The 22,412-nt window shown below is 35.1% G+C and overlaps 1 protein-coding gene across 2 annotated transcripts in view; it reads left to right on the top strand.

The window, feature by feature from the left end:
• Positions 1–22,412, top strand: part of RNF145 (ring finger protein 145) — a 49,756-nt gene that overhangs the window by 6,553 nt on the left and 20,791 nt on the right. For both annotated transcript variants that reach the window (XM_037025123.2, XM_037025125.2), the window contains 2 exons: positions 7,373–7,481; positions 18,058–18,149. In XM_037025123.2, coding sequence (XP_036881018.2) covers positions 7,373–7,481; positions 18,058–18,149 — 201 coding nt within the window. The remainder of the gene's footprint in view (positions 1–7,372; positions 7,482–18,057; positions 18,150–22,412) is intronic.

The raw sequence follows: 22,412 nt of genomic DNA, 5'->3' as shown, positions 1-22,412 counted from the left end.
TAACCCTTAATTTTTAGGCTAATTTTTGGTTTATATCTAATGATAGCAACAATATATTTTCATTTAATACTACTACTGTATAACTCAGGTTGTAGTTTGAATAATACACTGCAGCAGTTTTATTAATGTTATTGTTACTAGAATTGCCCATCAACAAGTATATCTGTTATAAAATTATGAAGGGTTGTCCTGTCTCTGGGATTTTTTTTTTTCTCTGTGGAAGGACTTCCTGGGTTCCAAAGCTTAGCCCTGAGAACCCCCTATAGCTCTTAAGAGATTACCAAGTAAGCCATTGTGGGACGTATGTATAGTAGAAAAGAGTGCACTAGAAGTAGAATATCTGGGTACAGTAAACCTCATCTCTGGCAATACCATGGGGAAGTCTGTGATGAGAAGGTTCTTTTAAGCTGTGAAATACTGTAATTCTCAGCTTTTTATTAAAGGCTTTGTGTGTTAGTCAATTAATGGAACATAATTCCAGTTGGTCATAGAAGAGCAGTTGGGTACTTGGCTTAGATTTTTAGCTTAATCAGCAAAATAATTTGCACTGTGGTTTAAAAAATGTGCTTATCATAATATTATTTCTGAATAGATTGGATTACTGTTATAAAAGCTGCTGCTTAAAAACCAAGAAACATTAATTTTAGAAATTGAAAGGGTTCTAGTACAGTTTTAATTCATACTCTCTGGTTTATAACTTTGAGAACTCAACTGAGCCTTCTTAAATATACTTACTACTGTGTATTTACTGTGATTGAGTAAGTGCAGTGACTACATGAGTAATTTTCAGCTTGAACAATTTTTGGTTGGAGTAACCTGTGTCAAAAATCATGTAGTATTTATGTAATGTTCCAATTTACAGAATTTCACCCTTAAATGCATTTTGAAAATTACTAATTTTTCAATAGGTAATATATTTATATTCAAAAATCAAAAAGCATGAAAAGTATACAGTGGAAGTATCTTCCTCTAATCTCTTTGCCTCATCTATTAAGTTCTCACTCAGACTGAGCCCCAACAAGTAGCTATTTTTATATCCTTGTGTATAATTCTAAAGATATTTTGACATATGTAAAATAAATGTAAAGATGTTATGCATAAATTAAATATAAGTTCAATGAAGTTCAATGAAGGACTTGGAGGTGAGCTGCATTTTAAGAAGATGGACCCATGTATTACTTTTTTTGTGCAGATAATAGCATTGTGTATATTGTTTGAACCTTTTGTCTTTAACTTAATGATGTATCATAGAGCCATACCTACTGCCTTTATTCATGAAATAAAGCTTTGTTCTCTGTTTTTTTCATGTTCACACTTTCTGTTCTGTCAAATCTTAAGATTCTGATTAAATGTTGAGGCCTCAGTCTTCCCTCAACCCTCCAATTCTGTTTTCTACTGGCATAGTATCCTTGTATGGCTCTACTGTAATTTATTGAACTAGTTATTTTATTGGCAGACATTTTAAATAGCTTTTGTTTTCTCTTTCATTCAGTGTTGTACTAAGTAATTTTGTGTAGCCATAATTTCAACAGGTGCAAATATAGACTAGAGATAAATTATTGTAAGTAAAATTGCTGGGTTACTGAGTATATACATTTGTAACAGTGATCGATATTGCTTTCCGTAGGGTCTTACTGTTTTGTACCTCCACAGTGGTTGAGAGTTTCTTTAATCCTCCATCCTTATCAAAAGTGTTACCAAACTTTTGGCTATTCCAGTGAATGAAAAATGGATGTTTCTTAATGTAATTTTAATTTGTATTTTGATATTTTGATTGAGATTGAATTTATTCACGTTTAAGAAAAACGTGTGTTTCCTCTTTTGGCAGTCGTCAGTTCTTGTCCCTTGCCTACTTTTCTTTGGGATTGTTAGCCTTTTCTTACCAATTTGTGGGAGTTTGGTATACATTAGGGAAATTAACCCTTTGTGATGTGTTGAAATTACTTTTCCAGTTTGGTTTCTCTTGATTTTGCTTATGATCTTTTTGACGTGCAGTATTTGTTTTTAATAGGAATTTATCACTTTTTCTTTTCTAGCTTTAGGAATTTGAGTCAACCAGAAAAGCCTTATTTATTCTTGAGTTTATAAAGAATTCTGTCATGTTTTATTGCATTATTTTTATGGCTTCATTTCTTACATTTCAACATTGCTCCATTTAGAATTTATCTGCATGTACAGTGTGTTATAGATATGTTTATTTTCTTTCCAGATTACATGGTCTCCATGCATTTATTAAGTGGTTTAGTCCAGCTTTTCCTGATTGGTTATAATATACTACATGTGCATTATATTATATACTATATGTATCCCATTACGTATTTTGTTCCACTTCTGAACTTTTTTCCTGTTCTTTTAGTCTCTTATTATTGAGGGTTTAGATCATATTTTACTGTCTGATAGTTCTCCTTTCATTGTTCTTTATTCCCCCCTCAGATCTTTTCTGTTACTGTTAGTGAGAAAACTAACCATATGAACTTTATGAACTATCTGGTCATGTTCCAAAAACAGACAACCCTGTTAACCTTTTGAGATTGCATTATGAAAATTTTAAGTTAGGGTGAAGAGATAGATTAAGGAAGCTAACTCGTCTGTTTGCAAGAATGCAGAAAAGCTTCTTATGTTTAAGATTTCTTTTTGAGTGTTTTAAAGTTTTCCTTATATAGGTCTTGGACATTTATCGTTAAGTTCATTCCTAGGTAGTTCATCTTTTTTATTACTATTGCGAGTTTTTCCCCCTTTATATTCTCTGTTTGTTACTAAGAGCTTAAAAATTAGAGTAGGGAGTGGTAAACTTTGTGTTTATGGAATATAACTGTACCTTCAAATTTAGAACAGCAAAGACAAGTGACTGTCCAAATGTAATTGGTGGAATGTTAATTATGGAACTGTTTTACAGAGTATAAAATACAAAAAGGAGAATAGAAATCATATTGAAAAGGAAGAGTGGAAGCTTTTGTGAAAAGCCCTGAATTGCATGTTAGGTATTGTGCTTAATGAGTAGATAGTGATGGTTCAATGAAGGACTTAGAGGTGAGCTGCATTTTAAGAGGATGGATTAGGCAGTGTTCTATAGGATGATGGATTGGGGAGGGGAGAAGCTGAAGGTAAGAAGACCAGTTAGGATTTAGGCACGAGGTAAGGAGTGTCAAGAGTGGATTTGAGAATAGTGGTCACTGAAATCATCAGTGACCTAGAATGTAAAACTCGAGCTTCATTTATGTCCTCATTCTGCAGATCTTTGTGTGTTTATGAAGTTGTTGACTACTTCCTCTTTCTTGAAAATGTTTCTGGATTCTCCTAAAGTTTCGACCATTAGTTCTGATTCTTTGCTGTCCTTTTTCTTTAGAATTTTTCTTAAGTGTTGATATTGCACAAAATTTGTATTTAATTTTCATCTTTTGTTGTTGGGGTGATCTCACATGGTTTTGGCTGCGAATCTCTGTCTCCACTTTCCACTGCTTTTTTGACCACCTTAGTCCAGTCAGTGTTCCTCCTCTGGGATCCCAAGGCACCTAGTTCATACTTCCACTTTAGCACTTAACTATGCTTCATTCTAACGGTCCATATGCTCATCTGTTTTCCTAATTAGATTGTGGGGTCCTTTAAGGTAGGAATGGGATGGTCTGTTATCTCAGTATGCCCAGCACCTCGCTAATGCCTGATAATGAATCAATGAATTTCCAAGTACCATTAGACATCTCCACCAAAATAGTCTATACATGCTTCAATTATCAATCACTGAAGTCTTCATCATCTTCACTTTAAACCTCCTCTTCCTCCTGTATTTCCTATCTTAATAGCAAAGCTGTCCTCTTCATTACCCAAATTAGAAACAAACCAGTCTTCGCTTCCTTGTTCTCCATTACTTACCATAGATCACCACTGAGACCTGTTTAAATATGTGCCTCAGAGCTGACCATGCCACTCTATACCTAAAGCTACTGTTTTATTACAGGTCCTCATTTTTCCCCCACTACTAAAGAGGTAACCTTTAAATAGCAAATTCTTGCAGTTTGTTAGGAATATTCATCAATGTTATTTTAAGCAGGTCATGGTTTTTAAATGCTACTCATCTTGAGTTTTAGTTGTAATTACTGTTGGGTTAGCTTCATCATTATTTAGCTTTTTGAGGTTTGGTTAATCCCAGAGAGGGACTAGTGCTGCGTATTTGCATCAGCGATGGTTTTGGCTTATGTTTTTTAAGTAATTAGATTATGTGTGTATAGTTAAAATGATTCATTCATACTGCTTGTTTTAGCACTACTCATAATCCCTTAATCTTCTTGTACAATATATTTTATTGTTGCTACAGAGTTATTTTTCCACTGAATGTGTAAGTGGAGGTATAGGTAAGCTATAGGGTTTTTGTTGTTTTGTTTTTTGTTTTCTTTCTTCACCTTAATGGGTATCTAAAGGATTTGAGAACAATTAGCCCAGTCTAAATTCCTTGTTATCATATATAAGACTTTTTTTAAGGCATTAGCCACCAGTTCTATTAACTTAATTTTCTAATACTCTCCAAATTGTAGTCTAGCCTAGAATTTACTGTCTCCTGGAAATACCTTTTGTGCTTTTTTGGTTTTTGTACCTACTATTCTTTTCCTAGAAGGTTTCCCCTTTTTCTTGCCTGATAAAGATCCATCCACCTTTTGAGGTCCAGTTCAAACCTAATCACTTAATCATAGCCCTTTTAATGTTTACCTGTTAAAGCACCAATATTGTATCATGCTTTTGTCTATGTTTATTTTTTCACTAGACTGTGATTACCTTAGTCTTTGGATCTTCGTTGTCTAGGAATGCATATGGGTCATCTTTTACACATAATAGTACTAGTTGAGTGACTAGATAATTCAAAGAATGAATGAAATGAGTATGTTCAATCTAGAGAATTTGGCAGCTGATCTAATGAGAGTTCAGGAGAAGGCTAAGATAAGGTTATCTGGAAAAGTGATAGTTCATTAAAAGACTTGAAAGAGAATCTTCATGAAATAGACTGGTTAGGAAATCCTTTAGCCACAAACACTGAGAATACTCGCTAAATAAAAAATTCTTCTAAATATCTTAAAGTCCTTTAAGGTAGGGATTTACAAAATAGATTGGGGAAATTATTTTGAGAAATGAAAAGTAAATAAAAATGTTTATTTCTGGCTTCTTCTGGATTGTTCTTGAAGTCAGGATGTGTGGGGAATCAGAATTCTACCTCTTTAGTCCCTGACAACCACCCATTTCCTTAGCTTCAAGCATAACTGATTCAGCATTAGAAGGGCATTCGGTGCTAAGAAGTGATATCTGTGCCCTAATAAAAACAGTAATAAGTGGAAAATAGTTATAGAAGAGTAAACTGCAACCAGATTTTGTAAGATGTTTAGAGCAGGAGTTGTCTAAGTGAAGGTGATGGTTTGGGGCATATTATCTGAGTAATGAAGTATAGGATGGAAGAGGATAGAGACTGAAGAAGAGCAGATACTACAGAGTGGATTAGGATAGCGTATGGGGGAAAGGAAGGGTAACGAGATTTATTGAGGAAGATTCAGCAGACTTGATAAGAGAAAAGATGACTCAGGTTTGAGTCAGTGAATGGGATTTAGGAGAATGAAAGAGGGTGAGCTAGCTTGTGAGAGGAGGAAGGGAGCTTAGTTTGTACTCATAAGGACATGTAAGTGGAATATATTTCAGGCATCATGAGCTATAAGATGTCTACTTAGAATAAAATATTATTTTTGCTTGTGCAGTAGGCTCTCAGTAACTGTTAATAACATTCATCTAGGATAGTGTGTGTGAAGCAAAAAACTGGATTCTTTGAGCTAGATACTTTATATAGAGAAAAGCAGTTGTATAGGGATTAAGTTTTCTGTTTATTTGAGAATGTGAAAAGAAAGTGGAGGGGAGAATTTGGAGTAAAAGGAAATCCATGTCACAGAGCCAAGGAATAACAGTTTCAAGAGTAATTGCTTCAGATGCTGGGACAAGGATAAGCAGGGCATTTTAGATTTGACAAGTAGGTGATTGTTAACTTCCGAGTTTCTTTAGAGTGTGGAGGGTAGAGGAGGTTTGTAGAGGTTTGCAGATTTTAGGGGATAAAGACGGAATGATAGATGGTTAGGAAATAGAGGCATCAGTAGAGGTAGTTTATAACATGTCTGTGGAAAGAGAAAAATAGGTAATTGAAAAAGGAGAAATTAGTGTGAAGATAAGTTTTTCTTCAGAATTGGGGGAAGAGCCGTGCACACTTTTAGGAAAGAGTGGTAGGATGTGTCAGGGGAGTAACTGAAGAAATGGAACATACAGCGTCTTAAGGAGTTAGAAAAAAATAAGATCTTGATTCCTCAAGGGAGGAACAACCTAAGACAGGCACAGTCGTAGGGGGGCCATCAGGTGAGAATTTGGGGATCAACAGAGGTGAGGCTCAGAACCTCACCCCCCCTGCTTTGAGAGAAATCTTCTGCATCCGTGGATGTCTTGCTGCCCTTGTCTAGCCTGGATTAATACTTAGTCCATAGGCACACACCTGATCATCTGATCATCTACATTTGCCCTCTTACAGCACTAAACTATGTTTTCTACCTTTATCTTGCATCTACCTACCACTTCAGCATTTTATTAAAAATAAAAATAATAATAATAATAGGAGAAATGTGGGATCAACATATAAATCAAGTACAAAAATCAAACGAATATTCATATTTGACCTGATTGTTTATAGGTCATATTGCATGATCAAAACCGAAAGTTTCTGTGATGACTGCCCTTGTACTGTTCACCATGTAAGAATTTAATCACTATGTAAGAATTCGTTCACCATGTAAGAACTTGTTCGTTATGCTTCAGAAGATTGGAGACTGACGAGAATTAGGCTTGAGATGGATTAATGATTGTACATTGAGCGTTGACCCCCCTATACTGAATTTTATTGTTGTTAACAACCATTTGATCAATAAATATGAGAGATGCCCTCTCAAAAAAAAAAAAAAAAATAAGATCTTGAGCCAAAAGGAAGGGGCAGGGCAGCCTTGTAGAGGAACATTAAGACATCCAATTCTTACTCAGACTAGAGAATCAGAGAGTTGTAGAACAAGTAAGTAGACATCAAGCAAAGGTAGATGATGAGAGGAGTCTTCTTGTACCTTTGTGTGACGTGTTAGATTATTAATCAGAAAATCTACAGAAGAAGTGAAAAATGCTTTATATTTTCAGCAAAAAGTCCAGTGATTTTACTCTGCTAAATTTAGTTTCATAGTGAAGTAAAAAACCTCAAAGTTGTTGAAACCTAACTGGAAAGTAATTTACTTTAGGCCCTTTTTATTAGTGTAATTAATTGAGAGACTAAATTAGGATTGTATTTTATTTATATCACTCTTAATTTCTGCTACAGGTTATATCTTAAGTGTTGTGCTACTAACCTTGCCCAGGCAGCATCTTGTTCAGCTTTACCTATATTTTTTGACTGCCCTGCTCCTCTATGCTGGACATCAAATCTCCAGGTAAGAATATGACCTGATTTTAAATGTTTGACTAAATTTAAAGTTTTCCTTTACCAATAAAATACTTCTAATGAGCACTGTTGAGAAGCTGAGACTTTGGTAGGTATCCAGAAAGGTTGTTTTGATTCTTGTTTTCTCAATTAATAGTATCATATAGGATTAATAGCTGGGGTTACATTTCAAATTTTATTTCTGCTTTTAAAACCAATTCTAATATGAAGGTTATGTTTAAGGTTATGTTCACAAAGGGTTTTCTACAAAGGTTTACTTTTCTGTGGTACCTGATCTCCAAAAACAGGCTATAGGAACATTTTTACAATTATGGACTTCATTACTTTCATTTATTTTAGGAAGTCAGTTTATGATGTATGAAAATCAGCATAAGATGCAATCATGTACATAATGGATGATTGATAGAAATTACTTGATGAAATTAATGTAGCTCAGAACTTCTGCCTCTTGAGCAGAAGTCTGGTTGCCTGGGTCTGCTAGTCCTAAGTTGTAAGACTATAGTCTGCCAATGAATATGAGCTTTCTGCTTGGAAATAGAATGTTAAATACAGGTGAACCAGAAGCCATATAGTAAACATAATGGGGTAAAATAAATTTTGTTTTGATTGAAATGTATAATCATGTACCATATAACCATAAGAAAATATACTCCCAGTTCTAAGAAGAATGGCAGTTACTTACATATAACAAGATGTAATTGTTTAGAAGTCTGAAACACAAATTTGGGTGTAGGTTTTGAAAATTAATTTTAAAAATATCATTTTTATATTACTAGAATGGTTGACTTTAAAAACCTTTTTTTTTCTCTGGTTAAAAAATAATACTGCTCATTGTAGACAAATTTTGGAAAATGCAGAACATTTAAAGGCAGTAACAGTCATCTGAAATTATACCACCCAATAGACTGTTAAAATTCTGGTATTTCCTTCCAGTTTTTTAATACCTTCCAGTTTTCATCACTTCAGTGGATGTGAAAGAATGAAAATAACTAACATTTACTGACTCTTGGCCCCTCTTGTTGAGGGACCTCCATCAATATTTTATTTCTGGTTATTTCTCAAAGGCTTCAGAGTGTTTCCCAGAAATTCAGTCTTCTCATCTTCCTTTCTTGTCTTGCAGTCTGGTTGATGTCCTCTGCTCAAAATGGTACCCGGGGATGGGATCTTACTCTCTAACTTCTGCCACTATCCTTGCCCAGGGTTCATTCTCCTATGTCAAGAGTTGCAAAATCTGGAGCTGTCAGAGTAGTGCTGTATTTCGTCTAATCCTCAGTACTTCAAATCAACCTGTGTTTTACTTGAAGTGGAGACAGTGACTGCTCTAATTCTGTGTCACATTCATCTGTCTTAGATTCCTTCATGGGAACAGCTTTAGCCTTTTCCTGTAGCATTTACCTACATAGAGCTGAGACCAGAAGTCCAGGGGCCAGTACTGACAGAGACAGCATGATATCCTTCCCATCCCAATGCCCTGGTCCCCAAACCCTAACACAGTCTACTCCTGTGGACTTACCCAGACACCTCAGAATCTTCAGTTCAAGCTCAGGGTGAAAGCACTTTCCAATCTTTATTTAGTCATATTTAAACAAAAACTGTCTGTGGAGTATAATTTAGTTAAGGCATGGGCTCCTGAGTCACACATAGCAGTGTGCAGATGAGTGCCTGAGTACCTAAGGATATCCTATCCTTGGGATACATGGATGGTACTAGTCCATTGGATGGGTTCATTGCATGTTCCTGTTTACTACTATAACCTTAGTGTCAGTTATCAGCAGGTACATCTCAGTTCCTCACCTGTAAAATTGAGATAATATCTGAAGGACATTTAAACATTCAGTAAGACAAAGCATGTAAAGCTGTTAGCGCAATTCCTAACATATGATGAGTGCTCAGTGCATTTTAATTATCATTCTTAAATGTTCTGTTTTATTACACAGCAATGTTCTATGAGCATTTTGCTGCTGTTCTTTAAAAAATGATTTTTTAACTGGCAGAGTATTATTCCATGGTATGGCTATATGATGATAGCTTTTTAGAGTTGATAAGATTTTGATGACCAATAAAAGATATCTCAAAATTGAAGGTAGAGCTATTAAAATTGTTGCTTTACTATGTAAGAATTTGTTTTCCATGTAAAAACTTGTTCGTTATGCTTCAGAAGATTGGAGACTGATGAGAATTAGGCTTGAGATGGATTAATGATTGTGCATTGAGCATTGACCCCCCTATACTGAATTTTATTGTTGTTAACAACCATTTGATCAATAAATACGAGAGATGCCCTCTCAAAAAAAAAAAAATTGTTGCTTTAAGTAGTTCACTATAATTCTGGGTGAAAAAAACAATTAACCTGCCTTTTCCTTCAAGGTTTTTTGGTTTCCATATGGTTTAGTGGTATAGTGATGCCTGAAACCATGTAGCTCTATTTTTATCTATAATAGTACCATCCAGGCTTTTCTAGAGAGGTCAAAATCTTGTTATGTAAGGATAAAGGGGCTTCTAACTGTGTCAGAGGTAAAGAAAAGCCTTTCTTTGACCATTCTTATTGTGGCAGTTTTATCTTTTGAGTTCCAGTTTATGGGAATGTTTTTTCTAATGTGTAAAGTTTTCATTTTTACAAGATTCAAACAGAACTATAGTAGAGTTTTATAGTGTGCAAAAATATTTTCTGTTACTTCATTTTGATCCTTATTAAAATACTTTGGGGTTTACAGATTGAAAAAACTAAAGTGGGCAAATAGCTAGGTGGGATGATCCTAGACATTAATGTGTATCTGTGAATCTAGGTTTTCTGATTTCTATTTCAGTCCTGTTAGTGAGCCAGTATTGTTAATGGAAAGGAAGTTTTGTTTTAGAATCAGACTGGGTCTGAAATAGCTTTTCTACTTAGTAAATATGTTACTGTGGCAAGTTGCTTCTTTGCAACTGCAGTGTAAGACAATACCTATATTATAGAGTTACTTTTGGTATTAAACTAATGAATTTCAAGATATGGCATATTTCAGTATGTCTTCTCATAATTTATACTACATGGTGCTATTTCACAAAAGGTTAGCAAAGATTTGTTACCCTGAAGTGTTCATAACATGTCATATTTAATAAATACTGAAGCTAGACTGTTACCACGTTTATAAAATACTAAGCCTTAAGTTTTTAATTTAAAAAAACATAATGGTTCAGATTTCATGCGGCAGCTTCATAACCAAGTATCTTTTTTTTTAATAACAGCTTTATTGAGACATAATGCACATACCTATTTAAAGTATACAACAAAGATTTTTGTACATTCATAGAATGGTGCAAACCATCACCACAACTGAGTTTGGAGCCTTTTTATCACTCCAGAAAGAAACCCCATGCTCATCAGCAGAAACTCCCCATTTCCCACCAGGCAACTGTCAGTTTATTTTCTTTCTCTTTGGATTGGCCAGTTCTGGACATTTCATGTGTATTGAATTGTATAGTATATGGTTCTTTGGGCCTGGCTTCTTTCACTTAGTATGTTTTCAAGGATTATCCATGTTGTAGCATCTATTGCTACTTTATTCTAAGTTGTTCTATTGTATGAATGTACCACATTTTGTTAGTCCATTCATCCATTGATGGACATTTGGATTGTTTCCACTTTTTGGCTACTATGAGTAATGCTGTGAACATTTGTGGTTTTTGAGTGGACGTACTTTTGTTTTTCTTGGGCATGTACCTTGGAGTGGAATTGCTGGCTTATACGATGTGTATATTTAACCTTTTGTGGAACTGCCAGACTGTTTCTAAAGTGACTGCACTGTTTTACATTTCACCAACAGTTTATGAAGATTCCAGTTACTCTACACCCTTGCCAACATTTGTTGATATCTATTTTTAGTATAGCCATCATAGTGAGTGTGAAGTTATAATTTCATTTTGGTTTTGATATGCATTTCCCTTATGGCTAATGATGTTGAGTGTCTTCTTGAGTGTTCAGTAACCATTTGTAAATCTTCCTTAGAAAAATGTTTGTTCAAATCCTTTGCCTATTATTACAATGGGTTATTTGTTTCTTACTTTTTTTTTTAATTGAGTAGTAGGAATTCTTTATACGTTCTAGATAAGATAAAAGTACCTTATCAGTTGTATGACTTTACATTTTTCTGTCATTTACTTCAGTCTAGTTATATCTGGGCACAATGTAGTATGGTACTGAAAAGAATCAATACTTGGGTAATTTAAATAATTAATTTGGTACTTCAAAAACTGGCCATAGAAAAAGATACTTGCAAATATTAATTTCTTAAATTGAAATTTTCATGAACTCTTCAAAAGCTGGATCTCTGTTTTTCCTTATTACATGTATTCCACATAGTGGAGCTGACTATCGCTAGGTGAATAAAAACTTGTTTAGAATATGTCTGTAGACTGGATATAGCTTGTAGTTCAGAAGATTTAAACTAGAAAATCTATGGACTAAGTGTAGCATGAACATTTAATTTTGATACACTAATTGAACTCATTAGTATTTGATAAATGTCAGATTTCTTTAATTTTTAACTACTCTTTTCATTTTGAGTGATAGAAAGAATGTATTTTCTGGTACCAATCAATCCTGCTTTAAAACTGAGACTATCCAGAGCTATGGTGGAAAAGATAAAAACTCTGCACCTGGCATAACCTTTCCTATGAGGGTTTGTTTAGTCATGGTTTATATCCACAGTTGTGTGTTTTTCTCTAAATTTTTTAACTCTTATGTTCTTAAATTCCTTGTTTTGTTAGATTTATTAATCAACATAAGTTTTTATATGTATGACTTGACTTAGGAGCCCATGGGTTTTGAAAAACTATACTCTTTTTTATCCTGGTCTTGGGTGTATAAGTATGGATTTAAATATGGAACTTTCCCATGAGTTATTTAAGTGTAAATACAGATAACTTAGCTCTGCATTGTAGGAATGCTTGTAGAAGTCAGAGCTGTAAGTGAAGGTTTTATTTCAGGACTTCTTAGCACTTGGGGCCAGCTCATTCTTGGCTCTGGGGAAAGTCCTGTGCATTATAAGATGTTAACCATGCTCTGCCCCTACTCACTAGATGCAGAGCACCTCCTTCCCCAACAGTTGTGAAACCAATGTCCCTAATTGCCAAATACTGTGTCCTGGGAAACAAAATGTTCCTCATTTGAGAACCACTATGACTACATAAAGGAATGTTAAAATGAATTTTATCATTACATACTTAACTTTTAATTTTGGCAGGGATAAAATTGACTCATTTCAGTGCTTGATGTTTTCTTCTTTTGAATTTTATCAGATCCAGGCACTAAATACTTAGTAGGGAGTTAGAAGCTTCAGAAAGAAGCAGGGTGGCAGAGGTGATTTAAATAAATAAATCCTGGGTACATGAACTATTCCTTTGCTAGCACAGTGCTTAGAGTGTAGTACTCAACTCCAGGTGTTTGAACATCTCAGTGTCTGGGGTCTCTTAAACTGCCTTCTGTTTGCACATATTGCAAAAGATAACTTGGAGAGCTCACCACTTTATTCTGTGTGAGAGTAGATTAAGTTTCTTTGGAATTAGCATTGCTTGAAAGTTTTAAGTGACCGGAATGTACAAATTGTTCCTAGGTTGTTCAGTGACTCAGGTTGCTTAACAGACTGTTTAAGTAAAAGTCTTCAATCATCGGTGAATTGGTAAGCTCTCCTAGGTTTTGTTCTTGTTATTTATTTTTTATAATATGTGTGCTCATTTATAGCAAGAATTTTTCCAGTTGAGAGCTATTCTTGAGGCCCTTCTCACAATTCTTACACATACCTTATGCCTCCATTTTCAGTCAAAGGAAAATACGCTGCCATAGAGAATTAGAGAATTAGATTTTCAAAGCATTTAGTTTAGTGTTCATTGATTGTCAGCATTGTACAAATTGTACAAGTGAAAAAAGGTTTAAGAAGGGAAAGATTTTATTCACTTTATAAGTGGAAGGTGGGTTTTCTTGTTTCTGACCAACTTAATACAATTCACCATTTAAATGTTCTAAATTGAAAAATTGTACTGCTTTTGAACATCTCACATCTCACGATCCAGTCTTAAGATGGTTAAAAAATTCTGTTAAAAATTAGAATTTCAGGTTCTCGCTTCAGACTAATTTTTGGCCTATAATGACTTATAAAATTTTGGATAATTCCTTCTCTGAATCCTTATTTAGGTTCACTGCCCTTTTTTTTAAATATTGTGAATGACCCACTCTGTTGAGATTGGATAACCAAGAATTTTATTGCCAGCATAAGCTGTACACAACTTAGATACTTAAAGATCTTCGTGAATGACACTTATTTCAGTTCTTCTGTGTAGTTTGGAATGCAGTGCCCAGATGATTCTCTCAGAAGAGACAGCAGAGTGGTGGCTGCTTGGCAAGACTAGTCATTTATCCCTCCCCAAAGCCACTGCCCTTGCTCTGGCAAGCCGGGCACAGCCGGCCCAGAGAGGGACTGTGGGCTTTCTGGGACAGGCTGTGTTCCCCAAAGTGGGAGTCAGCCAAACGGGGAAGATTCTGAAGGACTGTCTTAAGAGACAGGAATTGAACAAAGGGAAGAAGGTTTAAGGTAGCTGGAAGATATTAATTTCTATGGTAGGATAAGTGATGCAGTGACTCAGGATGGACAGTAATAGGGGAGGATGCAGCATTGAGGAAGCGCTGTTCCCAGGTCCTATAGGAGGACATAGTGATGGAGCATGAGAGGAAACAGCTTAACATCAGATGTTGTCATTATAGCCTAGGGGTAGATGATTCTTCTGAAATGGCTACTTCCCTTAGTGTCCTGTTATCTCAACAAATCATAAAGTAATGAAATATGGAGAGTGCAAAAGAACTAAAAAGAAAGCCATAAAAAGGAGACTTAAGAGGCTTTAACAAAACAAACAAAAGAATATAGGTAGGATAAAAGAAAAGAAAGGAAAGGTACATTAAAACCCTTTATAATAACTCTATAAAGTAGAATGAGGAGTTAAAAAAGTAAAATAAATGATATTTAAAATAAAAGAAGCAAAAGGCAGAAAGAGCTCATGAAAATGTAAGAATCCAGATATGAAGATAAAGAAAAATTTTAAGGAGAGCTGTGAACTTAAAATCTTTTAAAAACCTCACTACATTGTGCTTTTTGTCTCATAACATTTATCAGTGGTAATCAAATAATTGCTAGGGTGACTATTTGTTCAGTGTATGTCTTCCCTCCTGGCTTTAAGCTTCGTGCTGTCAGTGATGACACTGTTGTCTGCTGCAGTATTCCCAGAGCCTAGAAGTATGCTAGCAACATGTTCTGCATGTACATAGTAAATTCTTTTTGAGTTAAATATAAAGTATAGAGAATGTTAACTTTTCTTTAGAAGTTTTGTCATGTGAAATTAGGATTAAAGGTAAGACACTCTAAAGAAAGACGAGGCAGTTTTAAAAAAGAAAGTAAAGTAGGCTAGAAAATGGAGAACAATTAACAAATCTCTCAGCAATAAGAAGTTCTAGAATAATGTTGAGTTTTCTGAGTTTTATTATAAAACATCAGTAATATGATGACAGAAGCAACAAGAGAAAGAAAATATGACAGGGAACCAGCTTTGTAATCTCCACCCTTCTCTTTTCATATGAGGAGAGCTCCTGGGAACTGAGGCCTTTTTGGGTGCCCCCATCTCCCACCCCATATTGCCCATCTTTTTTATCAGGTGAAATTCACAGAACTGCATAAAGTAACCTTTTAAAGTGAACAGTTCAGTGGTATAATGTACATTTATAATGTTGTGAAAACATTACCAAAACATTTTCATCACCCTGAGAGAGAAAACCCAGCTGGTATCCTTTAAGGGCATTCCCATCCCTGCTCTGAGCACCAAACTGCCTTCTGTCTTCATGGGTTTTCCCCTGGCCTCCTTTTAAAAAGTGGATCTGTGGAGAGGGATATGCTATGCCCAAAAAGAAGTTATTTGGCTTTAGAGGCCTAGGTAGTACTGGGACTCAAGAGTTGGATCTCTTTTAAATATAAATGTATTTCTTTAATAGCATTTTCAAAGACTTTGTAAATATTAAGTGGTATTTATATGTATATTTTATTGTAAAGTTAACAATTTTTTTATTCTTTAGCTTTTTATTATTTCTATCAATAATTACATTGATACCTATAGTTATCTAGTTATCAGATCACAATATTTATATATTATATATATGTGTAATTTGCAAGTACCTTATTTACCTCTCTCTACATTAAAACAGGGTTTCAACTACTGACACAGACTGGATAATTCTTTATTGTGGGGGCTGTCCTGTGCACTGTGGGATGTCTTAGCAGCATCTTGGCTTAGGTGCCAGTAGTACCAGTAATAACCTTTCCAAGTTGTGGCAACTAAAAATGCCTCCAGGCATTGCAAAATGTCCCTTAGGGACAAATCACCCCTGGTTGACAACCACTGCATTAAATTCATTCCTCTTGAGAATTTGGCTTTCCCTTTCAGTAGAAAGAGACTTTTTAATATGTTATTTGTTAGAAATAATTGTAGGGAGGAATTAGTAAATCACCATGAAAGCTTAGTCAGTCATTGACTTTTACAATTCTTCCCAGAACTGCTCCCATTCTTTTTTTTATACAATTTTTTATTAAGATATTATTGATACACACTCTTATGAAGGTTTTGCATGAAAAACAATGTGGTTACTACATTCACCCATATTATTGAGAACCTCCATACCCATTGTAGTCACTGTCCATCAGTGTAGTAAGATGCCACAGTCACTACTTGTCTTCACTATGCTACACTGTCTTCCCCATGATCCCCCCGACACACCATGTGTACTAATCATAATACCCCTCAATCCCCTTCTCCCTCCCTCCCCACCTGCCCTCCGTTCCCCCACCCCTCCCCTTTGGTAACCGCTAGTCTCTTCTTGGAGTCTCTGATTCTGCTGCTGTTTTGTTCCTTCAGTTATGCTTTGTTGTTACACTCCAGAAATGAGGGAAATCATTTGGTACTTGTCTTTCTCTGCCTGGCTTATTTCACTGAGCATAATACCCTCTAGCTCCATCCATGTTGTTGCAAATGGTAGGATTTGTTTCTTATGGATGAATAGTATTCCATTGTGTATATGTACCACATCTTTATCCATTCATCTACTCATGGACACTTAGGTTGTTCCATTTCATGGCTATTGTAAAAAGTGCTGCAATAAACATAGGGGTGCATCTGTCTTTGAATCTGAGAAGTTGTATTCTGTGGGTAAATTCCAAGGAGTGGGATTCCTGGGTCAAATGGTATTTCTATTTTTAGTTTTTTGAGGAACCTTCCTATTGCTTTCCACAGTGGTTGAACTAGCTTACATTCCCACCAGCAGTGTAGGAGGATTCCCCTTTCTCCTCATCCTCGACAGCTTTTGTTCTTAGTTGTTTCGATGCTGGCCATCCTAACTGGTGTAAGGTGATATCTCATTGTGGTTTTAATTTGCATTTCCCTGATAATTAAACTGCTCCCATTCTTTAAAAAATTTTTGTTTTATTTTTTTATTTTTATTTTTGGCAAGACTCTACTTACTGATTACATAAGGGTCATGTCTTGTTTGGCTATCCTTTGCTAAAGGAATTCAGCCCAATTGCCTAATAGGAAGTAATTTCATGGCAAAAGTAAATAGTCATATGAGTTTGTTCAGAAATACTTAACATTCAAACTGTTCTAAAATACAACGGATAAAGCATTCAACAATTAAAGAAAAGAGGAATGATATTTTTGTGCAAATTTCCCCTACTTTGATGTCAGAAGAACTTAAGACAGCCATCTTATAATGGTACTACTTAATTTACTGACAATAAATTAAATTCTCATTTTTTGTGCTTTCTGCCTAGTGCCCTAGAAGTTGTTTTCTCAGAGTGTAAAGGCTCTTTGGCTACTACTTAAATCTTCCTATTTCTCAGTAATCGCATGTTAAATAAATTAAATTAAAAAGGAATGTTTAATTTGATTTTAAATTTGTTTCAAAATAAATTTTTATCCTATTTAAATATTATAATTCTAATTATAAATTTTCTATGGAATTGAAAGTAACAGGTAACAATTTTTAAGGATTAACCTACTATGAGCCAGTTTTTTAATTAGTTTGTGATTTTACTTATAATTAAGTATAACAGGAGGGAAAAACTTTGGGGAAAACAAGGCAGGAGCAATGATGAAAGAGAGCCCCAAGAGGGGAAATTTAACATAATACTATTAGATATTACCAGTTAAGTTAGTAGGGTTGAGAGATGGTGTGTCAACTGTTTTTTTACTGGGTGTAAATTATTTAATAAGGCCTTGGGAAGAAAGAAAATCTCATAAAGTGGATCTTTGGCTGTCTTTCCTGCATAGTAAAATTGAGTTTTGGTAAATTCTGTTCCCAGTGCATGGAAGAAAATGAAGGTCATCCCTATATAATGCTTTATACCTAAATTTTTCCTTAATATAGTTGTGGAGAGAAGTATTATTAATAAACATAATATACTTTTCATAAGAATACTGTATTTTAGATGCTTCTCTCACCCATAATGTGCTTGGAAAGTATCTAACACATTCTTATCATTTTACTTATTTAGAGACTATGTCAGGAGTGAACTGGAGTCCGCCTATGAAGGACCGATGTATTTAGAACCTCTCTCCATGAATCGGTTTACCACAGCCTTAATAGGTAAGTTTATACAAAAAATTGGAAATGCACTTAGGAATCAACTAGTCTGTCTTATACAATTGGTGCATACTTACTAAAGAAAAAAAAAAGAATCTCAAAGTTATTCATGGTGACTTTAAAAATAGCAACCATTGTTGAATTTTATATTTTCTTAGTCTTCTTTATCCCATGCATAGGTGTTTCTTATTTTATGTATTTATAATCATAGATAGCTTATAGTTGCTTGTGGGTATTTTAAGTGCCCTTAAAGATTAATTTTTAAATAAAGCTAATTATTGCTTTGTTAGATTAAAATATATAGGTAATGTCTTATTTATTGTTACTGAAAGCCATGACCCTATAGTCAAAAATAAATTGTCACGAGTGTCAAAAACTTTAGATGTGATGGAAATATTCAGGTAGCAGAATGTTGAAAATGGAAGAACTAGCTAAGAACCAAAACAATATAAAGTCCAAAGTGAGGTACCAGACCCTATCATGAACTTGTTTCGTGACTCTTAAACTCACTCACGTAGAGAGGGTTTTAAAAGGTCAAATGTTGGCAACTGAAGGAGGATTTCTTTGGAGAGAGCTCCTCCCCAGCTCTTCACATGAGAATTCATCAGTGGATCACTGGAAGAATCACACGTTTTCTGTGGCTTAGAGGGGATACTGTGGACTGTTGTCTAACCCTGGCCTGCAAAATCTAAAGCTGCACAATCTAAAACTGGCCTCATGTGGCTATTGAACACTTGAAATGTGGTTAGTGCAAATTAAGATATGCTGTAAATATAAAACACACACCATATTTCTAAGATTTTAGTACAAAAGTGGGTGCAACATGTCTTATTAATTTTTAAATATAGATTGAATATCTATATGATAATTTTGGATATATTAGGTTAAATAAATATAGTTAGGTTAATTTCACCTGTTTGTTTCACTTTTAAAATGAGGCTATTAGAAAATTTAAAATTACATATATGGCCCATATAATTTTAATCTGATATAAAGGCCAACAGTGGTGTGGCTGGCTGTTGAGTTTTCTGGCTGTGGAATGAAAATCTTAATGTGGGGTTCTCCTGTACTTTCTAATCAGTGTAGGCAAAGGATGTTAGTTTCCTATGGACTAGATGAGTGCCCCAGGAATCTATGGGATTTTCTTAGGTTCTTCCAAGAGGAACCTTAGAAGGATGAGAAGGCTCTAGTAGGGATTGAACTTCCAGATTCTCAGGAGTGTTTAGGAGAGAGTCAAGAGTAGCCAGAGGGGAGGGTACATAACCAGCAAAATGATACTGCAGGTGAAAGATCCACAGGAATGGGAAGTTTCAGAAGAACCCATAAAAGTACCCAGGAGAAAGGTCAGCTTTAAATACCCCAACTGTAATGAGCATCAACACTATAGTGTAAGAGTACAATTGAGTAAGAATTTCCTATTTCCCTTCCTCATCTTCCTTACCTGCTTCAATCTTGGGTAAGACAGGAAGAGAGGGAGATCATGCTGCAAAGAAAGGAAGAATCCTGCCATTACCTGTCCAGCCCCTCTTTCAATTGTGGATGTTCTAGCTATAGTGACATAGGAGACCTGAACTAGAGGAAGGGAGAAACCTCAACTTTAAATCAGTTTCAGAATTTTGGTTATTAGATTTGTAACCTAAGCTAGATTAGAAAAGCATGGGATTTGCCTTAGGGGCAGAACACTAATCTTTATAGAGTAGATTTTAAAATATATTAGGAGACAAAAATAATGTTGCTTTATGACTATAGCCTATGAGTTGGTGTATTCAATTATGTTAAAATTCAAGTATGAAAATATTTGCTAGGTTAGAAAGCTTGTAAAGTGTTTGCTTTTTGTTCTGTGATGGACACAATTTCCTTTAAATTGGAAACATATTTCCTTAAGTTTTTCTTATCAGTGGCTGTGATAGTGTGTTTACTCAATGAAGATTCAGTTAACTGGAGACAAAACAAATCCATAAGCTGTTCAGTAGCATGTTTTCTTCCAATTTTGATTTTTAAATTATCTATTCCATTTCTCCCATTTCACGAATGAACTTTTAATGAAAAACTAAGTAATATAAATGAATACACCATCATTTCTTGAAGTTGCAGACCTCTTGGAGCTATTTCTAATAACGGAATCCTGAAATCCAAAGAGTATGTTGTGATTTTGATTTATTCAGAATTACCAGTTGAAGTAGGCAAATTAGACAAATTCCTATTCTTCTGGAGCTGTAGGAGAGGTTTCGACTAATAATATGACTCCTTCTTTCACCTAAATAGGAGAAGTAGCCTATGAGTCATATTCTTCTATGAAAGAAAGAAATGAAGCTTGTAACCGCAGAGCTGAGCACTGAATGTGCTGGCACAGGCTTATGGGAACTTTCAGAGCTTAGAGGAAGTTTACATCATGCTGAACAAGGAAATTTGAATATTGCTATGAGTACAGTGAAAGTAAGATATGCCAGAATGACACTTCCTAATCATTCCTAGTATTAAAGCATTTCCTCTAAACAATTTCTTTCTTTTAGAGTTAATAGCCAATTTTTTAACCAGACAAATACACTTATTTTTTGAAGTAAAGAAATACCTCAATGTTATAGTGAAATTTCTCTCCTGCACCACTCCTCTCCATTCTCAGGTGTCACTGTAACTCCTTTCAATTCATGATAATTTCTCACTTTTTTTCTGTTTTGTCCCTTTCTGGAAAATCCTGTTAAGATATGCTGTAAATATAAAACACACACCCAATTTCTAAGATTTTAGTACAAAAGTGGGTGCAACATGTCTTATTAATTTTTAAATATAGATTGAATATCTATATGATAATTTTGGATATATTAGGTTAAATAAAATATAGTTAGGTTAATTTCACCTGTTTGCTTCACTTTTAAAATGAGGCTACTAGAAAATTTAAAAAGGCTCCTCCTGCATTGACCCCCTAACTTTCTTACTGTTCTCCCTTTTTGATTTCTCTTTTTTTCTAATTATTATTTTTGTTTGTTTGTTTAACTTTGAGTTTTCCTAGCTTTATCTTCCAACTCGTTTGTGGGGTGTTATTTTTTGTTACAATTTTTTAATATCCAGGAACTTGTTTTCATTGAATGCTGCTTCTTATTAATGACAGTTATCTTTGTTTCTTAATGATGTATTTGTCTGAAATTTTTGTTCCTTGCATGCTCTTCCTTTCCTCTGAGTCTTTTTTCTTTCTCTTCTTGTCCTTGTCTTTCATGGGACAGCAGTATTTCTCAAGGTTGGATTAGAATGACTTGGTTATGTTAAATAAAGAATTGTAAATACTGATGCCTACACCCCATCTGAACCTGATTAAACCACAAGTTTTACTTAAATTTCTGGGAGCCTTTGACTGATCCTTTGTATTAAAGTGAGTTACTAAGTTGTTGATTGGAAGGAATCTCATTAGGGCTTGCCAGCTGGTACGTTTCATAATTAGTGTTCAAGTGGGACTGTCTATATTTTTGGGGAGAGCCCTAATGTGAGTATGTGTAGGTCTTTTCACTTGTACTTGGTCACTTTCCCCAAATAGGAATCTTTTATCCACTGTTGGGGAGGCTGGTGTCAAACTAGAATTGGGTGACTGTAAACATGGCAGCAGGTTTAGAGATCTAGAAAGATGTAATCTTTTGGAGTTCAGACTTTTACAGTTCTAATCCCCTTTTTCATTTGAGCAGTTCACCTCTACTTTGGGCTGTGCATAGTATTCAGAGTCCTGGCTTCAAATGTTCCCAGAGTTTAGTAGGCCCTCAGCGTGCAGTGAGTGATGATGGGCTCACATCAAGATTGTCTGCTAGGCTGGTTCCTTCTCCCTCATCCAAGCAAGAGTTCAGTTGCTTTAACGTTCCCATTTCTAGGACCAAGCTACATGACTTGAATCATGGACCCCCTACACCTTCACAGCCAGCAGGAGAGTATGTTGAAATATTTCCCTAACTCCAGGTCTATTTTGGTTTATTTTGTCCATTCTTTCCGCTTGGCTGGAGAATTGTGTTAACACTAGTCCTGCCTGGAAAATCATGGCAAATCTTCTTAAATCAAATGAAGAGCTGCTTAATACCAGGTGCTGCAGTGAAGCCCACCTGAAAGTTTGATCAAAGTTTGTCTGCAGTGGGTTTTCTCACCTTCTGACGATGAATTTGGGGGGAGCTTGTTTTCAGCCCCTCCAGAGAGCAACAGCAGGCTTCCTCCCAGGGCAGGGGAAGGAGTGGTGTGGCCTGGCTAAAATCACAGTTAGCTGCTTCATATCTTTTTTCTGTGCTCTAAAAT

Source organism: Manis javanica, chromosome 1, assembly GCF_040802235.1.
Source record: "Manis javanica isolate MJ-LG chromosome 1, MJ_LKY, whole genome shotgun sequence".
In the NCBI taxonomy this organism is placed as follows: domain Eukaryota; kingdom Metazoa; phylum Chordata; class Mammalia; order Pholidota; family Manidae; genus Manis; species Manis javanica.
Note: the sequence above shows the minus strand (reverse complement) of the source record. Positions and strands in the feature narration are given on the sequence as shown.